This window comes from Neopelma chrysocephalum, unplaced genomic scaffold (genome assembly GCF_003984885.1).
Source record: "Neopelma chrysocephalum unplaced genomic scaffold, ASM398488v2 Primary Assembly neopelma1_209, whole genome shotgun sequence".
NCBI lineage: Eukaryota > Metazoa > Chordata > Aves > Passeriformes > Pipridae > Neopelma > Neopelma chrysocephalum.
This window is the reverse complement of record NW_020897871.1, coordinates 987,615-1,003,849: the sequence shown is the minus strand read 5'-3', so window position 1 is coordinate 1,003,849 and position 16,235 is coordinate 987,615. Positions and strand designations below refer to the sequence as shown.

At 41.5% G+C, this 16,235-nt stretch overlaps 1 protein-coding gene across 1 annotated transcript in view; it reads left to right on the top strand.

Moving 5' to 3' along the window:
* The window catches only part of SYN2 (synapsin II), a 175,226-nt gene that overhangs the window by 147,359 nt on the left and 11,632 nt on the right, over positions 1-16,235 (top strand). The window contains exon 10 of the mRNA XM_027703173.1: positions 3,895-4,044. Coding sequence (XP_027558974.1) covers positions 3,895-4,044 — 150 coding nt within the window. The remainder of the gene's footprint in view (positions 1-3,894; positions 4,045-16,235) is intronic.

Here is a 16,235-nt window from a genome sequence, read left to right as displayed (position 1 = left end):
CCACTCGATGCCATGCTCCCTGGTATGGGATGTGGTACACCCACTCGATGCCATGCTCCTTTGGCCAGGTGGTAACTAAGCTGTTCTTGAAATGAGTCCCATTTTCTGACTCAGTGTGCTCTGGGGAGCCATGTTGCCACAGGGCTTGCTTTTCAAGGCCCAGGATGGTAATTCTGGCAGTGGTGTGGGGCATCGGATGCGTCTCCAGCCATCCAGTGGTGGCTTCCACCATGGTGAGTACATAGCACTTACCTTGGCGGGTTGGTGGCAGTGTGATGTAATCAACCTGCCAGGCCTCCTCGTATCTATACTTACTCCAACGTCCACCATACCATAGGGGCTTCAGTCTCTTAGCCTGTTTGATGGCAGCGCAGGTCTCACAGTCATGGATAATCTGGGAAATAATGTCCTTGGTTAAGTCCACCCCTCGGTCTCGTGCCCATCTATGGGTGGCATCTCTGCCCTGATGGCCTGAAGCATCATGGGCCCACTGTGCTCGGAACGACTCTCCTTTGTGCTGCCAGTCCAGATCCACCTGTGACACCTCGACTTGTGCAGCTCCGTCTGCCTGTTCATTGTTGCGATGTTCCTCGTTGGCTTGGCCTTTGGGCACATGGGCGTCTACATGGTGGACTCTCACAATCAGCTTCTCTATCTGGGTAGCAATGTCTTGCCACATATCAGTGGCCCAGATGGGTTTCCCTCTGCCTTTCTAGTCGGCCTTCTTCCATCTGTCCAACCACCCCCACAGAGCATTGACCACCATCCACGAGTCAGAAGCTTTGGCCACTTCTCCCGTTCAGCAATGTCCAATGCCAACTGGACAGCTTTGAGCTCTGCGAATTGGCTCGATTCTCCTTCCCCTTCAGTAGCTTCTGAAACTTGTCGGGTGGGGCTCCATACAGCTGCTTTCCATTTACGTTTCATTCCTACAATGCGACAGGAACCGTCAGTGAAGAGGGCATAGCGTGTTTCTTCCTCTGGTAGTTGATTTTACGGTGGGGCTTCCTCAGCCAGTACCACCTGCTCTCCTTCTTCTTCATTTGCTAGACCAAAACTCTCACCTTCCGGCCAGTTCGTGATGATTTCTAGGATCCCAGGGCGATTCAGATTCCCAGTGCAGGCGCGCTGCGTGAGCAGAGTGATCCACTCACTCCATGTAGCCTCAGTGGCATGATGCGGAGCGGGTGCCTTTCCCTTAAACATCCAGCTCAGCACCAGTAGTCAAGGTGCCAGGAGGAGCTGTTCTTCTGTGCCAATCACCTCTGAGGTAGCTTGCACTCCTTCATAAGCTGCTAGGATCTCCTTCTCTTCAGATCCTCTGTAGCTTCGGCTCCAGAATCCAAGTGGGCGGCCTCGGGTCTCGCCAGGCACCTTTTGCCAGAGGCTCCAGGAGAGACCCTTATCCCCAGCTGCAGAATAGAGTACATTCTTCACATCTGGTCCTCTCCTGACTGGCCCAAGGGCTACAGTGTGGGCAATCTCCTGCTTGATCTGTTCAAATGCTTGCTGCTGTTCGGGGCCCCACTGGAAATCATTCTTCTTGTGGGTTACCAGACAGAGAGGAGTTACGATTTGGCTGTACTCGGTGATGTACATCCTCCAGAAACCTATGGCACCCAGAAAACCTTGTGTTTCCTTCTTGCTGGTCGGTGGGGCCGTTGCTGTGATCTTATCAATGATTTCTGTTGGGATCTGACCATGTCCATCTTGCCACTTCACCCCCAGGAACTGGATCTCTCGGGCAGGTCCCTTGACCTTACTCTTTTTTATGGCAAACCCGGCTCCCAGGAGGATCTGGATGATTTTCTCTCCTTTCTCAAAAACCTTCTCTGCTGTGTCCCCCCATACAATGATGTCATCAATGTACTGCAGGTGTTCTGGAGCCTCACCCTTCTCTAGTGTGGCCTTGATCAGCCCATGGCAGATGGTGGGACTGTGTTTCCACCCCTGGGGCAGTCGGTTCCAGGTGTACTGCACACCTCTCCATGTGAAAGCAAACTGCAGCCTACACTCTGCTGCTCAGGGGATGGAGAAGAACACATTTGCGATGTCAACAGTGGTGTACCACCTCGCTGTCTTGGACTCCAGCTCATACTGGAGCTCCAACATGTCTGGAACAGCAGCACTCAGCAGTGGGGTGGCTTCATTCAGGCCACGATAGTCCACAGTCAATCTCCATCCTCCATCAGACTGACGCATGGGCCAGATGGGACTGTTGAAGGGTAAATGGGTCTTACTTATCACCCCTTGGGTCTCCAGCTCACGGATCATCTTATGGATGGGGATCACAGAGTCTCGGTTCGTCCGGTACTGCCGGCGATGCACCATTGTGGTGGTGATTGGCACTCGCTGTTCCTCAACCTTCAACAGTCCCACAGCAGAAGGGCTCTCCGAGAGACCAGGTAACGAATTCACCTGCTTAGCTCTGTCTCCACAGCAGCTATTCCAAAAACCCATCTATGTCCCTTGGGGTCCTTGAAGTACCCGTTCTTGAGACAGTCAATGCCCAGGATACATGGGGCATCTGGACCAGTCACAATGGGGTGTTTCTGCCAGTTTTTCCCGGTCAAGCTCACCTCAGCTTCCACCATGGTCAACTCTTGAGACCCTCCAGTCACCCCAGAAATGGAAATAGTCTCTGGTCCCACATGTCCTGAGGGCATTAACATGCATTGAGGGCCAGTGTCAACTATGCCTTGTGTTCTTGTGGGTCTGACGTGCCAGGCCATCTGACCCACACAGTCCAATAGACACGGTTGTCCTGTGCCTCTACCTGGCTAGAGGCAGGGCCCCTCTAACACTGGTCTTGGTTGGGGCCATCACAGCCCTTTCCCTGTGAATACATTCAGGAAGAACCTTCTAGCGGGTCAGACCCTTGTCCCTGAGATACTGCACTTACTCTCATGGGCTTCCCTTTTTCTCTCTCCTTCAGCTCGTCTGTCTGCTCTCTCTAACTGAGGAATGTCTGGCTCTGACTTCAGAGGCTCTGGTTTGCACTGGTGACACATGGAAGCTGTTTTCCTTCATCTCCTCTCTAAGTTTCTTCTGTTCATCTTGTACTTCTGTAGTCAGTACCTTGAGGCTCTCAACCATTGTCCCTAAAGTGGAGATATGGGCGTCCCTTGGGACCCATCCCTGTGAAAAACACCAGAGTACAGGCCTGCAGGTGACATGGACGTACCTTCACCTGCTTCTGAATAGTCTTGATGCACATGGCAAAAGGATTGCCATTTCTCAAAAGTAAATTAAATCCTATTATTTTTTGAAATAAGAACATCCAGTGCCATTGTGAATAATTATTGGGGTTATTATGTTATGCTTTTATTTCCCCTGAAACAAACACAGATGTGGCAAAAGTAGATACACTGGAGAAATAACAAATATTCTGGAGAAATAACAAATGTTTGTAACCCACTGAAGTGGGTTCAGTATTAGTTTTATTGACCTCAATAGCTGCAATAAATAACCACTGAACACTATTAACCTGTCACATTTAGAATGGAAATGTGCACATTTTTATTTTGCTCTCTGCTATCCTCCTTTCTTTGTAGAAACTCTTACTTCTTCTTTGCATCAGCTGCACTGCCACCACACTAGTTTTTGAAAAAGGGTATCAATAACAACAAGGTATTATTTAAATTTTTTTGTGAATCAATAGGGATCCAGCCTTCCCTAGCAAAATCGTACAAATATTTAGGAAGCTGGAAGTTCTACTTTGCATTTCCCTGTTCTAATTCAGCTCATGAACATGGAATGAGCCACATACCATTTCTACAGCTGGTATTTGACTTCTGTTAAAAACAATTAAGTAAATAGATGACCTGACATTCCACACAGCTGTGGAAGAAGTTTCCTTTGTGCCACCTCTGTAGCTGCTGATTCATTTTGCAGGTCATGGACTGTGCGATGCCTCTGATCGGGGAGCACCAGACCGAAGACAGGCAGCACATAACTGAGCTGGTCGTAAGCAAAATGAACCAAATGTTGTCCAAAACTCCTATTCCATCTCCTCAGAGACCCACTGCCACTCAGCAGCCTCAGGTAGGAAACTTTTACTTTTAAAATGCAGCATCTTGATATATAATTTTAAGCTCAAAATTTTCCTCAAAGAAATTGGCTGGAAAACCATGCAGACACCTGGAACTACAAGATCTTATCAACATGTTTTATCAGTTTGTCATATTTAAATGAGATTGTCTCCAGGTATAATCAAGAAGTGCAAGTATTGGAGTGTTTCTACCAGGAAATGATAACTGTGGATTCAGTGAATTACTAGAATTTGTACTGTTTCCTTTCAGTTACATATGTATAAAATATCATGGAAATAATAAGAAGCACAGTCATGGACAACCTTTGCCCTGAGGATGTCAGAAAGAATATTAAGATAATAATTCTTGTTGTTCCTGTGAGAAATTAATTACATTATAATCTTTTTTTGTATGTGCTGCAGTACATGAAAATACCTGAGAAATCTAAAAAACTCCTGAAATATTTTTAGCATACTGGAAAACGCGTGCCAAAGGTTGCAAATAGATGCACTTCACGTATTTTATCTTGTATAGCCTGGCAATTACAGTGTGGGGATGCAGAATTCTGGCCCTGGCCTTGCTTGCAGGCTTTCAAGCTTTGGAAATCATCTTTGTGTTGCCATTTCCGTGCTTACAAAATGTGAAGTTTATTTTACTGATAGTTTAAAATAACTTCAGGGACCGCGGCGTTTTCGTAAAAGGCTCTGAGAACATAAAATTTTTGCTCCTAGATTGGAGAAGTATGGATTTGATGGGTGGAATATTAGGGCAGATGTCTGTTCTCAGTTATCAATGGCTCGGTGTTCAAATGGAAACCAGTAGCAAGTGGTGACCCTGGAGGGTCTGTGCTGTTTGACACCTTTTTTAATGGCATAGATGACACCAAGCTGTGTGGTGCATGCAGACTCTGTAGAGGTAAGGGTTGCCAGCCAGGGGGACCTGGGTGGCAGAGTCCTGCACTTGGGCCCTGGCAGTTCCCCACTGTCACCAAGACTGGGTGATGAATTGATTGAGAGCAGCCCTGCCAAGAGGACTTGGGGATGGAAAACTAGGTATGAGCACTTGCAGCCCAGAAGGCCAACTGTGTCCTGGGCTGCATCCAAACGGTGACCAGCAGGTCGAGGGAAGTGATTCTCCCCCTCTTCTCCACTCTGCAGAGCTGCCTCCAGCTCTGGGACTCCCAACATAAGGACGTGAACCTGTTGGAGCAGGTCCAGAAGAAGCCACAAAGATGCTCTGAGGGTTGGAACCCCTCTGCTCTGGAGACAAGCTGGGAGAGCAGGAGGTGTTCACCTGCAGAAGAGAAGGCTCCAGGGAAACACTACTGAGGCCTTTCAGTACATAAAAAGGGCTTGTAAGCCCCTTTTTTTAACCAAGACTGTAGTGACAAGGTAATAGTTTTAAACTGAAAGAGGGTAGATTTAGATTGGATATAAGGAAGAAATTCTTTATGGTGAGGTTGGTAAGAAACTAGAACAGGTTGTCCAGAGAAGTTGTGCATACAATAAGAGGAAAATCACTCTGGCCATAACCAGTAAGGATGTGTTGCTGCTCTGGACCAGCACAGCTCCACGGGGATCAGTGAAGGAACAGAATAAGCTAAACTGTAATACAGGAGTTACCAAGCCTAAATCAAGAATCTATTTTTACTTCCAGTAGGCTCCACACCAGGTAAACAATTTGAAAACAATTTTGTGGCATACCTCAGACAGACTAGTTCTTGAGGCAGAATGACTAATTTGTTGTTCAAATATATCATCATGCTTTAAGATACAAAAATACACCAGCCCACATAAAAAAGTGGTGTGGCTTCTATTTATAATAGGGCCACTTGAAACTAAGCACAAAATTGTTTCAACCACGGAACCACATACAATGGAGAAGTTTCCATCCAACATGACTCAAGTCCATTGTAAAGGGATGAAAAAAGAAAGACAAGGAGGGAAAAAAATAAATCAACTTATGCCAAAATAGCTTCTTTCAGGACTAGTAAATTATCCATATATTAAAATGAAGCAAAGAGTCAAATTTAGAGTTTCCCAGGCAATACAAGTCAATATAAATAAAAATTTAAACCAATAACAGACATTACTGTAACATAAATAAATTCATATTTGATAATTCACATTTTGGGGAAAAAATAGAAGTTCTTGAGTCAGCATGCTTTCCTGGATTTCAGAGAGGGCAAGGGAGGAGGAACATTTACGGTTACTGGGGTCATCCGAAGAAACTGGCTATTTGTTGTATGTAAAAAAAGTTCTCACTTATTTCCAAAGAAAAACTGCCTACCTAAGTCCAGAATGAAAATAGGGCACAAGGAACATTTGCAGAAGGTTCCTAAATTCCTGGATCGTTGCTGTCACTCAGCATGTCCATTGAATGGTTTTTTTCCCTCTTAAACAAAAAAATTTTGAATGTATCCAAAGATAATATTCTGTCTATCTGATGGATTTCTGGTAGGTTTCTATTTAGTTTAGGTTATTACTGAGGGATTCAGCCCTTGCTAACGGCAACAGGATGTTATTCAACATTAATCTTCTTTTCTGTATCCTATCCTTAAATTCTGGATTGCAGTTGACCAAAACCAGAGATATGCCTTCAGAATACTTACAATATCTTTTAATTTTCTTCTCAGTTAATCAGGCTCTGCTTCCTTAGAATTGACCTTGTTATATGATCCACCAGTTTAGGACAGGGAAATAGGATCTGAATTACTACAGAAGAGTCTATTTGCAAATGCCCCCTAATCTTCCCAGCTTTAAGGGACAACCATGAAACAGCTCTGTAGTATTTAAAGCAGATTTCTCATCATGTGCAGTTAATTTTTAGCTGGGTTGTTTTGCTAAGAATAAAATCAGTCTGTTAAAACAATCTGCCCCTTTTCATCTTTGAGCAGTGTTCTCCTTTTCTAATCCTGTTCTTGGGAAACACAGTCCATTTATTTGTGGGGCAGGGGGACATTGCCCATTTCTACAGGTCACATAAAATGCAAAGCCAGTAATTTATCCCAAGTCAACTACATGCATGTGTACATGTGGTCTTAGAAACCAAAGTAAGAGATATCAAAGAGTAATTGGTGTGTTTTGCTACTTTGGTTTACAGCTACAGTTGTGCCATGTTTTGAATTCCCTTATTATCTGTGTGGGCTTTTAAAAAGTATTTACAATCTGCTCGCTCCTGTAGCACTGGGTGCATCGTGCACAAAACATCCTTCAGTTCATAACTGCCCACAATGGTCAGGACTATTCCAATTAACCATCCATCAGAAAACAAATCAATGATTAGGAAAATAGGCCTTTGTTTAGTGCTGTGCAGCCAAATCTTGGTGGAAATGATTGGCTTTGCAATGTGTTATGAAGGCTGACAAAGTTCTCCCTGTCTGAGTGCCAAAAGGAGCAAATTCCAAAGGGAAACCTCAGAGGGGCAGATCCTGTGATTCTTAGACCATTAAATCTATAATCTGAGGTATCAGATATATCAAGATTTTTAAAATATATGTTACATATTTCTTTATTTATCTATAAACACTTGCACAGACTCTGTAGCAGGTTCTACTGGTGCACAGAGGGCAGTGAAGCTGTGCAGGAGGAGGCTTGGACTCAGAGAAGGTCTATCTTAAAACTAATTACAGTCAAAAAAACCTTTCAAAAAATGAAATGGTTTCTATTAATTTAAAAACATTACAGCTTGTTTTACCGTAAACCATGCTGAAAATACATAATAGAACTTGATCTAAGAACACGATTTTAAAATTTTTCACTTTTTTTCTACTTGCAGCATTTAAAAGATGGAAATCTAAATTTCCACTTTTTGTAATGTCTTTGCATACTTTTGAGAGATCTCTAGAGAAGCCTTTTTTAAGTCTTTCCTAAAAACCAAACCAGTAGGTTGAACTACCCAGTGAAGTGTTCTCACCAGGGGAACTACTCCTCACTGCCTCCATCTGTTGATAGGAAAGACCACTGCCCAAAGTCCTGCTGCCTGGGTCTGCAGAGCCCTGCAGGAGGTTGCTCAGTGCAGGCTGGTTTAGGCTTCTTTCTGTACCAGCATTTGTATATTAAACAATAATGGTCAAACATCTGCTCAAGTCAGGATATGACTTGTGCTGAACTAAATTCTGCAGAGGGTATGACACTGTCCATGCACGTTATCACACAATGCCAGTGGTGATGGTCATGTTGAAGCTGAAGCTGAGGAAAATCCTGTCAGGGAAATGTTAATTCAGCTCTCCTCTGCAGAGACTACATTGCATTATCCACAAAAGAAGAAGGAATTTATTATTCTTAATGGAAGGAAGGAATTTGTGCACCAGAGACACAAGACCAAAGTGACGTGACGTCACAAAGAGCACAGCATTCCCACCTGTATCCTGGCTCTTTTTGGTTTAAAAGAGAGGATTAGCACAGTTGTAATAACCCAAAAATAAACCCATGTCATTCTTTGTTCCCTGACCCCTCATGTGATGTTGCTGGAGCCAAGCAGTTTTATCCAGTTTTATTCTTCTATGTTCAGAGAGAAAATTGAACCAAATGTCAGCACAGTGTAAATAACAAAAAGTACTAATTCTAGAGAGAAAAGCAAACCATTAACAAACTCCCTGTTCTTGGGCTTCCATAGGAGCAGTCACAGTTCTGTTACCTTCCATCTGTTGCATTTAAGGTTTTTTTGAAACAAACTACTTATGATGAGCAGCAACTTGTTTCAAATCACTGAAGCTTTTATGATGACCAGAAGATATGGTTACTTTGACCTTAACTGAAGGGGAATGCATTTAATTGGAAAGGATCTCATCATGGAGTTATATGGAAGTATAGAATTCAGTATTATTCTGCTTTTTAGAAGTAAACTCTGCACTAAATTTGAGGTGTGGACCCTATCTCTATTTTCTCCTTTCACAGTCTCGTAGAGATTCACCTCAACTGTATCCATAGATTAGGAGAAGAGGAACAGGGCCATGACTTGCAGTTTTCCCACAGCTTTGTATTATCCTTCAGATCCCTCACACTGAATCTTGCTTTAGCCAGGCCATTCATCCAGCACCAGGAATTATCTTTTATGTCTGGAAGGAAAGGCTGCCTAAAACAAACAAATTAAAAGAACACATTCTGTGTGGTGAAGGTGAATAGTGAGATCTATTCTAACAGGCAGCAGGAGGGGTTGAAGAACATCTTGCCTTAAGAAGGTTGCTAAATGATCTAATGACCCCCAAAACCATGCGTACGGTATTTCTTTCTTTTAGGAAGAGATTTAAATAGGGGATAAATGGCTGCTATGGCATCATGTGACCATAAAACTGATGTCCCCAGGTTTGTGGAATAACATCTTAAACACATTCAAGAGTCTGACTTCCTCTTTGCTCTGAGCAAGGCAGCACAGAGGCACTGGAGAAAGTCTAGACAGGATTTTACTGTATCATTCTGTAATAAAAAAACTATATCACTCTGTATTACTTTAACATTTTAATTAATATTAAGTATGTAAAATGTAATTTCCGTATTTTATATATGTTTATATTTCTAATTTATTTATAATTGAATTCATATTAATATCAATAATACTTTAGTATGGTAATACTATTACTATATCACTCTGTAATTAAAAAAATAAAAATTCAGGTTACTCTGATAAACAGAGCAATACAGCTTGGCAATAAACAAGCTGCATAGAGACTAACTGAGCACCTTCTATAGTCTGCATTAGAAATCACTAAGGTTTTCTCTGTTCACTGTTTACCTCAGAAGGTCTGTAGGAACTTTGACAACCATCAATGCCTCAAACAACACCCAGTGCTTCTTTACCACTTACCCTGTCCACCTGCAAGGAAGTTCTTTTAAATCAATGCAAATTGTGTTTCATATTTAAATGCTTATAGAGTTATTGCCATGACTTAAAGGAAAAAAAAGGCAGCAGCAAGATGCCTTCCTAAATATCTTGGTAGAGAATTTAAAACATTGGCAGCAAAACGCATAAAGAGCAAGGGAAATACTGCTGGGACATACAAATCACAGAGCACGGAGTGCAAAACCTTGCCAAGGTTATTGAAGTCAAAAGCCATTCCTGAGTCTGTCATATTCCACCTCTTCTTGCAGGGGGGAAGGCAGTGACCTCTTTCCCACAGCGTTTGGGTTATTTGCATCCCAGCGACATCTTGTGGCTTCTTCTCTTGTGGGATAAATGATTTGGGGAGTTCTCTCTCATTTGCTACTACAATGTATTATATCATATTACAGAAGCTGTATCACGTTAAACAAGATATTGGCTATATATCTTACAAATAATAAATGCTATTTTAATGTATTTGTTTCATTAACTTTATTATTTAAATATGGGATATATTTTAATATATATATTTTAATATGCTCTCAATATGTACATATATATGTGTGTGTATATATATATATATACACAATGTTTATCTTTGTGTAGTTGGAAGGGAAGATGCTTATTTTAATCAAAGGGGTTTTTTAACTTCTTAATTACTTTATGTTTGTGAAAACATAAGAAAAACAGCTATAACTCTTTTAGATCCTAATAGAAACATCAGGAATTAAGAAGAGCAGAAAATAAACATGTATGGAGCCTGAGCTCACCACATCCTGGTAAAAGGCTACATTTGAGGCACACTTCATCCAGTAAAATTTATTTGTCACAAGTATAAAATTACACCTTTCTTTTTTCCTACATCGAGGTTGTTTTTTCCATCTTTGAATATGACCCCTATTTAGGGCAGGTGTTCTGTGTGTGACAGAGGCAGGGACTCAGACTTCAACTGCTGGCTGAAGGATATCTGTATATTTAAAACAGTCACTGTTTCATTACAGAAAGCTTGATGTAATTGAAACATTTGAACTTGGCATGCAGGTATTCTAATCTATTAAAATATATAAGCAAAGTTCATGCAGGAAAATAAATCCTAAGACTTTTAATGTTGACAGTAATTAAAAACTAATGGGAGATAACATACAAATGCTCAGCAGAGATTTTACCAATAAGGTGATCATGAAAGTGAAAGTGACCTATTCCAAAATACTTCCTGAGCTCCTGAAACAGCAGATGGAGTGATTGCTAAGGGAGGTACAGATGGACTGCTCACTTCTGTTCCTTACTGAGTCTCCCTCTGCGCAGGAGTCACAGGTAAATTCCTGGGTATGTCCTAGTGATAAAACTCTACATAAATGCTTTTGGATGTTAACTGTGAATGTATCCATTAAACGAGTTATTAAATCAAAACACTAATAATTACTTATTTTTCTTGGCTTGTTTCAAAGTAATGTTCCAAGACCTAGTTAATAGTGCCCTTTCTGAGAGGATCTGATGACCTGTAGACTATAGGAGAACATATGAAGGGCATATATTGAAGGTTTAGAATTGTTTGGTCAAAATTTCTACTACAGACATCAACAGAAATTTGTCCAAATGAAAGAAAGCTTTCTGGGTGTAGCCTGATTAGTTTTTTTATTTCTGAATATATTGAATGCTCATCACCAGCAGTATACCTGGAAAAAAAATATGATCCCTGCAGAGAAGCTGAGCAAAGCTTGGTAAGAGAAGGGGTTGCTAACAAAATACTCATTAGGTGAGAAGCCCAAAGGAAAAAGCCCCCAGGCACCCTGACAGGTTCAAGCTTCAGGCCCAGAATGACTTGGATAACTTCAGTTGTCTGTGGGATAAAGTGACTTAGCCTTAGTGCTAATTTTATAATACAGAAGGCAACAAAGTGCTAAAACTGAAAAAACAAAACAATTATTACTACTTAATCCATACTTTTCCACATTTATTTTATATAAGAACAATACTGTTCTCTTTTTGTCTTCATTCACGCAACAAAATTATTCTTTTGGTAACTTTTTTGTTATCTTCTGCCAGATGATCTTGTGATAATCTCCCAGTCTGCCAGTGGTATTTAGGATTCTGAATTCCATGGTCACTCCCCTCAAGAAGAAAGAAAACAACTGGTTTTTAAGTAATAATGAGCCCACCACTATGGAGTAGTCTCTCTGTTCTTAGTAGACTTCTGTGAGAAATGCTTTTTGCTCCCACAGGCATTTTTTTTGAAACTTCAAAAATTGTCTTCATTCCATTACAGAGCAAACTCCAGCCTTTTCCAAATCAAAACAAGGGAAGCAGTAATTCCATCGCTAGAGAACAGGCAATAGCTGCCACTTACACAAGCAGAACAGGAGAGTGAGTCCAAGTTAGATCTCTCTACTTTGTCTTAGTGCTATAATTACTATCACATAACATACTTTGATTTTATATTTTATCTGATTTTTCATCTATTTTTACTCTCTGATTTTGTTTCTTTAAGCTGGACCTAACAGAAATATCTTTTTTTTGGAGACTCTTCCTTGGTCTCCCTTTGTTTCCCCACTGTTGTGGGTGTTTCCTCTCTACTTTTTTTGTTATTATTCCCTGTCTCCACTTGACTTTTCTGTTTGATTTCTCTGACCTTTAAATCATAACCTGTTAAGCAAAGTGGTTTGGCTTTACTTCATGTTTAACTTGCAAGGATTCTGCTGCTCTCCCCAGCAATCACTGCAGTTTATTTTGAATAGGGACCATGTGCTAAATATGCGTCAAAATTTTTAAACAAGGATAAGCACCAAGAGAAATTATGGAAGTATCCAAACCAGAGCAGCTCATTTTCAAATGTTCTTGATTTGTCCATAGAAAAAAAATAAGCAGCCCACACACACACACTTCCAACACTGGAATCTGGTGATGGACCAGGCTCCATCTGTCTGGCTGCCAGGAGAGCAAACTTGTCTTCAGCTGCTTAAATATCCTCCTCCAGTGTCTCTCAACTTCTAGGAGAGACTCAGGGAGCTCATCAGAGCTCAGACCAGCCACTGGTACCCCCTGTGTGTGGCTGTGGACTTGTGCAGCACCACGAGGAGCAGGAAAAGAAGCACCATGGGTGGTTGTTCTGCTCTGTTCATACCAGAGTTCTGAACTTCACTTTTATTTGGGGGAGAGCTCAAGTCTCTCCCTCCTTCCTGTGCCTCCTCCCACTCCACTGCTCTGATACAGAACTAGTAAAATAAAATGTGGGTTATGACACTGGACTTGAGTCGGCTCCAACACCTTTTTGCCTGACTTTCCTTTTTCAAAGCATAAACTTCAATTCTGAATGGATCCAGTAATGATGGATCTTGGTGGCTGAAGGTGAAGTTCTGCAGATCTTAAGCTCTTCCTGTTCATGCAAGGATCACTTGCCAGCCCATATTTAAAAATGGTAATAATAATAACCTTTTTTTTTTTTTTAAGACTGGAGAAACAGATACAGCACAGCATTAGCCAGAGCCATAGTCCCTGGATCCAAGGGTCAAAACCTTACAGCTTCAGATCTCAGCACAGGATTTTGACACCGTCAAGCCCCAAAGAGTACCTTATCCACTGTGTACCTGTGTACCCTGGGAAAGGTGTGAGGAAATTTAACTGGCCAGGAACTGGATGGTCTCCCAGACCTGCTGTGCCCCTTTTCCTTGCCTTTCCATCTATCTGTGAGCTCTTTCCCTGGTAAAAACATGCAGCACACTCATTTAGTCTCAGCACATGGGGGAGCTCGTTCCTATCCCATACTCCACATTCCTTCCATATCTGTGGGGAGCAATTTTTTCGCTGGAAAGAGCTGCATGAAAAGTGCTGTGCAACTGTGAGTTTTTAATGTTCCCTGTACAAAAAACAGAAGGGGAAATCTGGCTTCTTCAAGCAAGAGCTGCAATAAAAGAGCTGCATCCTTGTTCATTAGAATTATTGATTGGCAGTGGAAGGGACCAACCAGCTTCGACAAGCGATGCTACTTCAGAAAGTCTTTTTCCCTACTAAGTCAACATCCTACTTTTCCTTTAGAAGCCTCATCTCCTTGGGGGGTGGGATTATTTTTATCATAGAAAATAGGGCTGGAATGGCCAATGGGAAGTCAGATGTTTCGTTCTCTCAGGGAAAATCCTGGAGTGTACATGTTGACAGCAGTGAGTACCTACCAGGGTACTCACCTTCCCTGACAACCTGGCAGAGGGTTGGAAACAGATGATCTTTAAGGTCCCTTCCAACCCATACCATTATATGATTCTATGATTTTTAAGACACTGTGGACAAATATTCTAGATGGAAACTATTGTCTAGTAAGTAATTAGTTACCTAGCAATGGAAAGCACTTGGTCTGTGAAATCTAAGTTAGAATACTTTTTGATGTTTAAAAAAAAAAAGTGCCCTTTTCAGTGCATTTTTAAAATACTATTCCAAGTAAAAATTGTGCTGCATAGCTTGTTTTCTGCTCTGAGCAGTCATTTTCCTTCCCATTCAGTGGAAGACCTTAACAGGATTTGAAAGCTGGTTGAGCAATAACAAAAGCTGCTCTAAGTTTTTGAATTCTTTATCACAACTTCAACATGAAGAAACTCTAGGCTGGCATCAGTTTTGCTGAGAGTGTCTTTTCCATACGGATTTCCAAGGCTGAACACTGGTACTCCAGAAAACTGTGAAAAGCAGGAGCCAACTCTCCTCTAAGTGCCCCCCCTGCACTAGACAATGTGAGGGTGGATTCTTTTTACCGTGTGCTGTATAAACACACCTCTCCATTGTGGCTGTCACTGTTTCACTGCCTTTCTCAGTCCACAGGGAATATATAACACAATAAATAGCAAAACCTTTGTAGTCCTGTTCAGCACCACTGGAATGAAGCAGATACAGCATTTGTCCCAGATTCACCTGAAATAGAGTAAGGTCTTGACCAGCAACCAGAAAGCCTCCCTGCCACACTCACTGCACATTAAATGTATAAAGCAGGAAGCAACAAGTTCCTAAAGAGTTTTGTATTTTTGGGTGCTCCCTATCAGAAAGCCACTTTCAGGATTTCACTGCTTTACTCCATTATACAATATGTGTTTATTTCCAGCCTGGTTTTATTCAGTTTATAGACATTTCTTCTTGGTTTGCGTTGTCCTTTGGCTTGTTTTTCTGCCTCTAGTTCTTTACCAGCACAACATGTTTATAAAAAGCAACTGTACTGTGTCCAAGCCTTCCTTTTACTAAACCAAGCAAGACATATTCCTCCAAATGCTGGAGGCAGAGCCTCTTCTGTCTGCCCGGGCAGTTTAATAGCACTTTTCTGTGCCAGCTCAGTTTACATTCAGCTTTCCTGAGCAGGACTGATGTCAGTGATACCCAGCATCATGTCTCACACCTCCTGCAAACACTTCACTGAACGTGTGATGAGATTCTGATTTTTTCACTGCACAAATCCTTCCCATTAGATTTCAGTTAGTGAGCTCTGCATTTCTGACAGATACATGTTATTATGCCATAAACAAGTTATTTTGGACATTACATTTAAGGGTTTTTTTCCTTTTTTTTTTTTGTAACTTCACGCATCAATTTTGTTCTTTCTTTAGGTTATTTTGGTCCTATGGTCTTCCAGCTCTGTATATCTACAGCTTTTAGGATCACAATCCTCCTTCTTTTTGCCAGCTTAATTAATGAATATTCTACTTGAGTTCTAAATCCCACTTATATCCTTCCCATGACTTTTTATTTAATAACTGCCTATATCCTCAGCAGCCACTTCCTTACCCTTAGTTTAATTCCTGTAGTATTAGTGTTTAACCTTCTCCAGTGTAACTTGTACATTCCCAATTGCTAGAGAGATCTGATGTGGAATCCTGTATTTCATGAGTCAGCTGCTTTTAATTTCTGAGATGAAGAATGTTTGATTTTTACCTGCATCTCATTTTTAGCTTTTATCCCATCTGCCATCTTGCCCCTGCTCCTGTATTTATCATAATCTGTCACACTTCAAACATTCATTTACTGTTGACATCCTACTTAAACTATCTAAATTACCTCTTTCCTTAGCAATCACATTTTTTCTTAGTTCTCCTATTGCTTAATTGTTCTACTATTTAGTCTTGTTCCTTTACAAGATCTAACTCAGCTCGTATTTTGGCAGCTCTCAATTGATCCCTCTACTTCTTGACCTGAAAAATATGGCTTTTCCCTTCAAATATTGAAATACCCAGGAAAAGCTTCTGTCCTTGGCTTACAAAGAAAACCAAACGAGACCCAAAACCAACTATACGTGCTCCAACTATAGTTCACAAAGTTTTCAAACTCAGCCAAATCAAAATCAATTTTTGCTGGGTCTCTGTTTAGCATCTCTTTTGCCCAAGGGCTATTTCCCTGCCAAGTTGCTGCTTTTGCTCC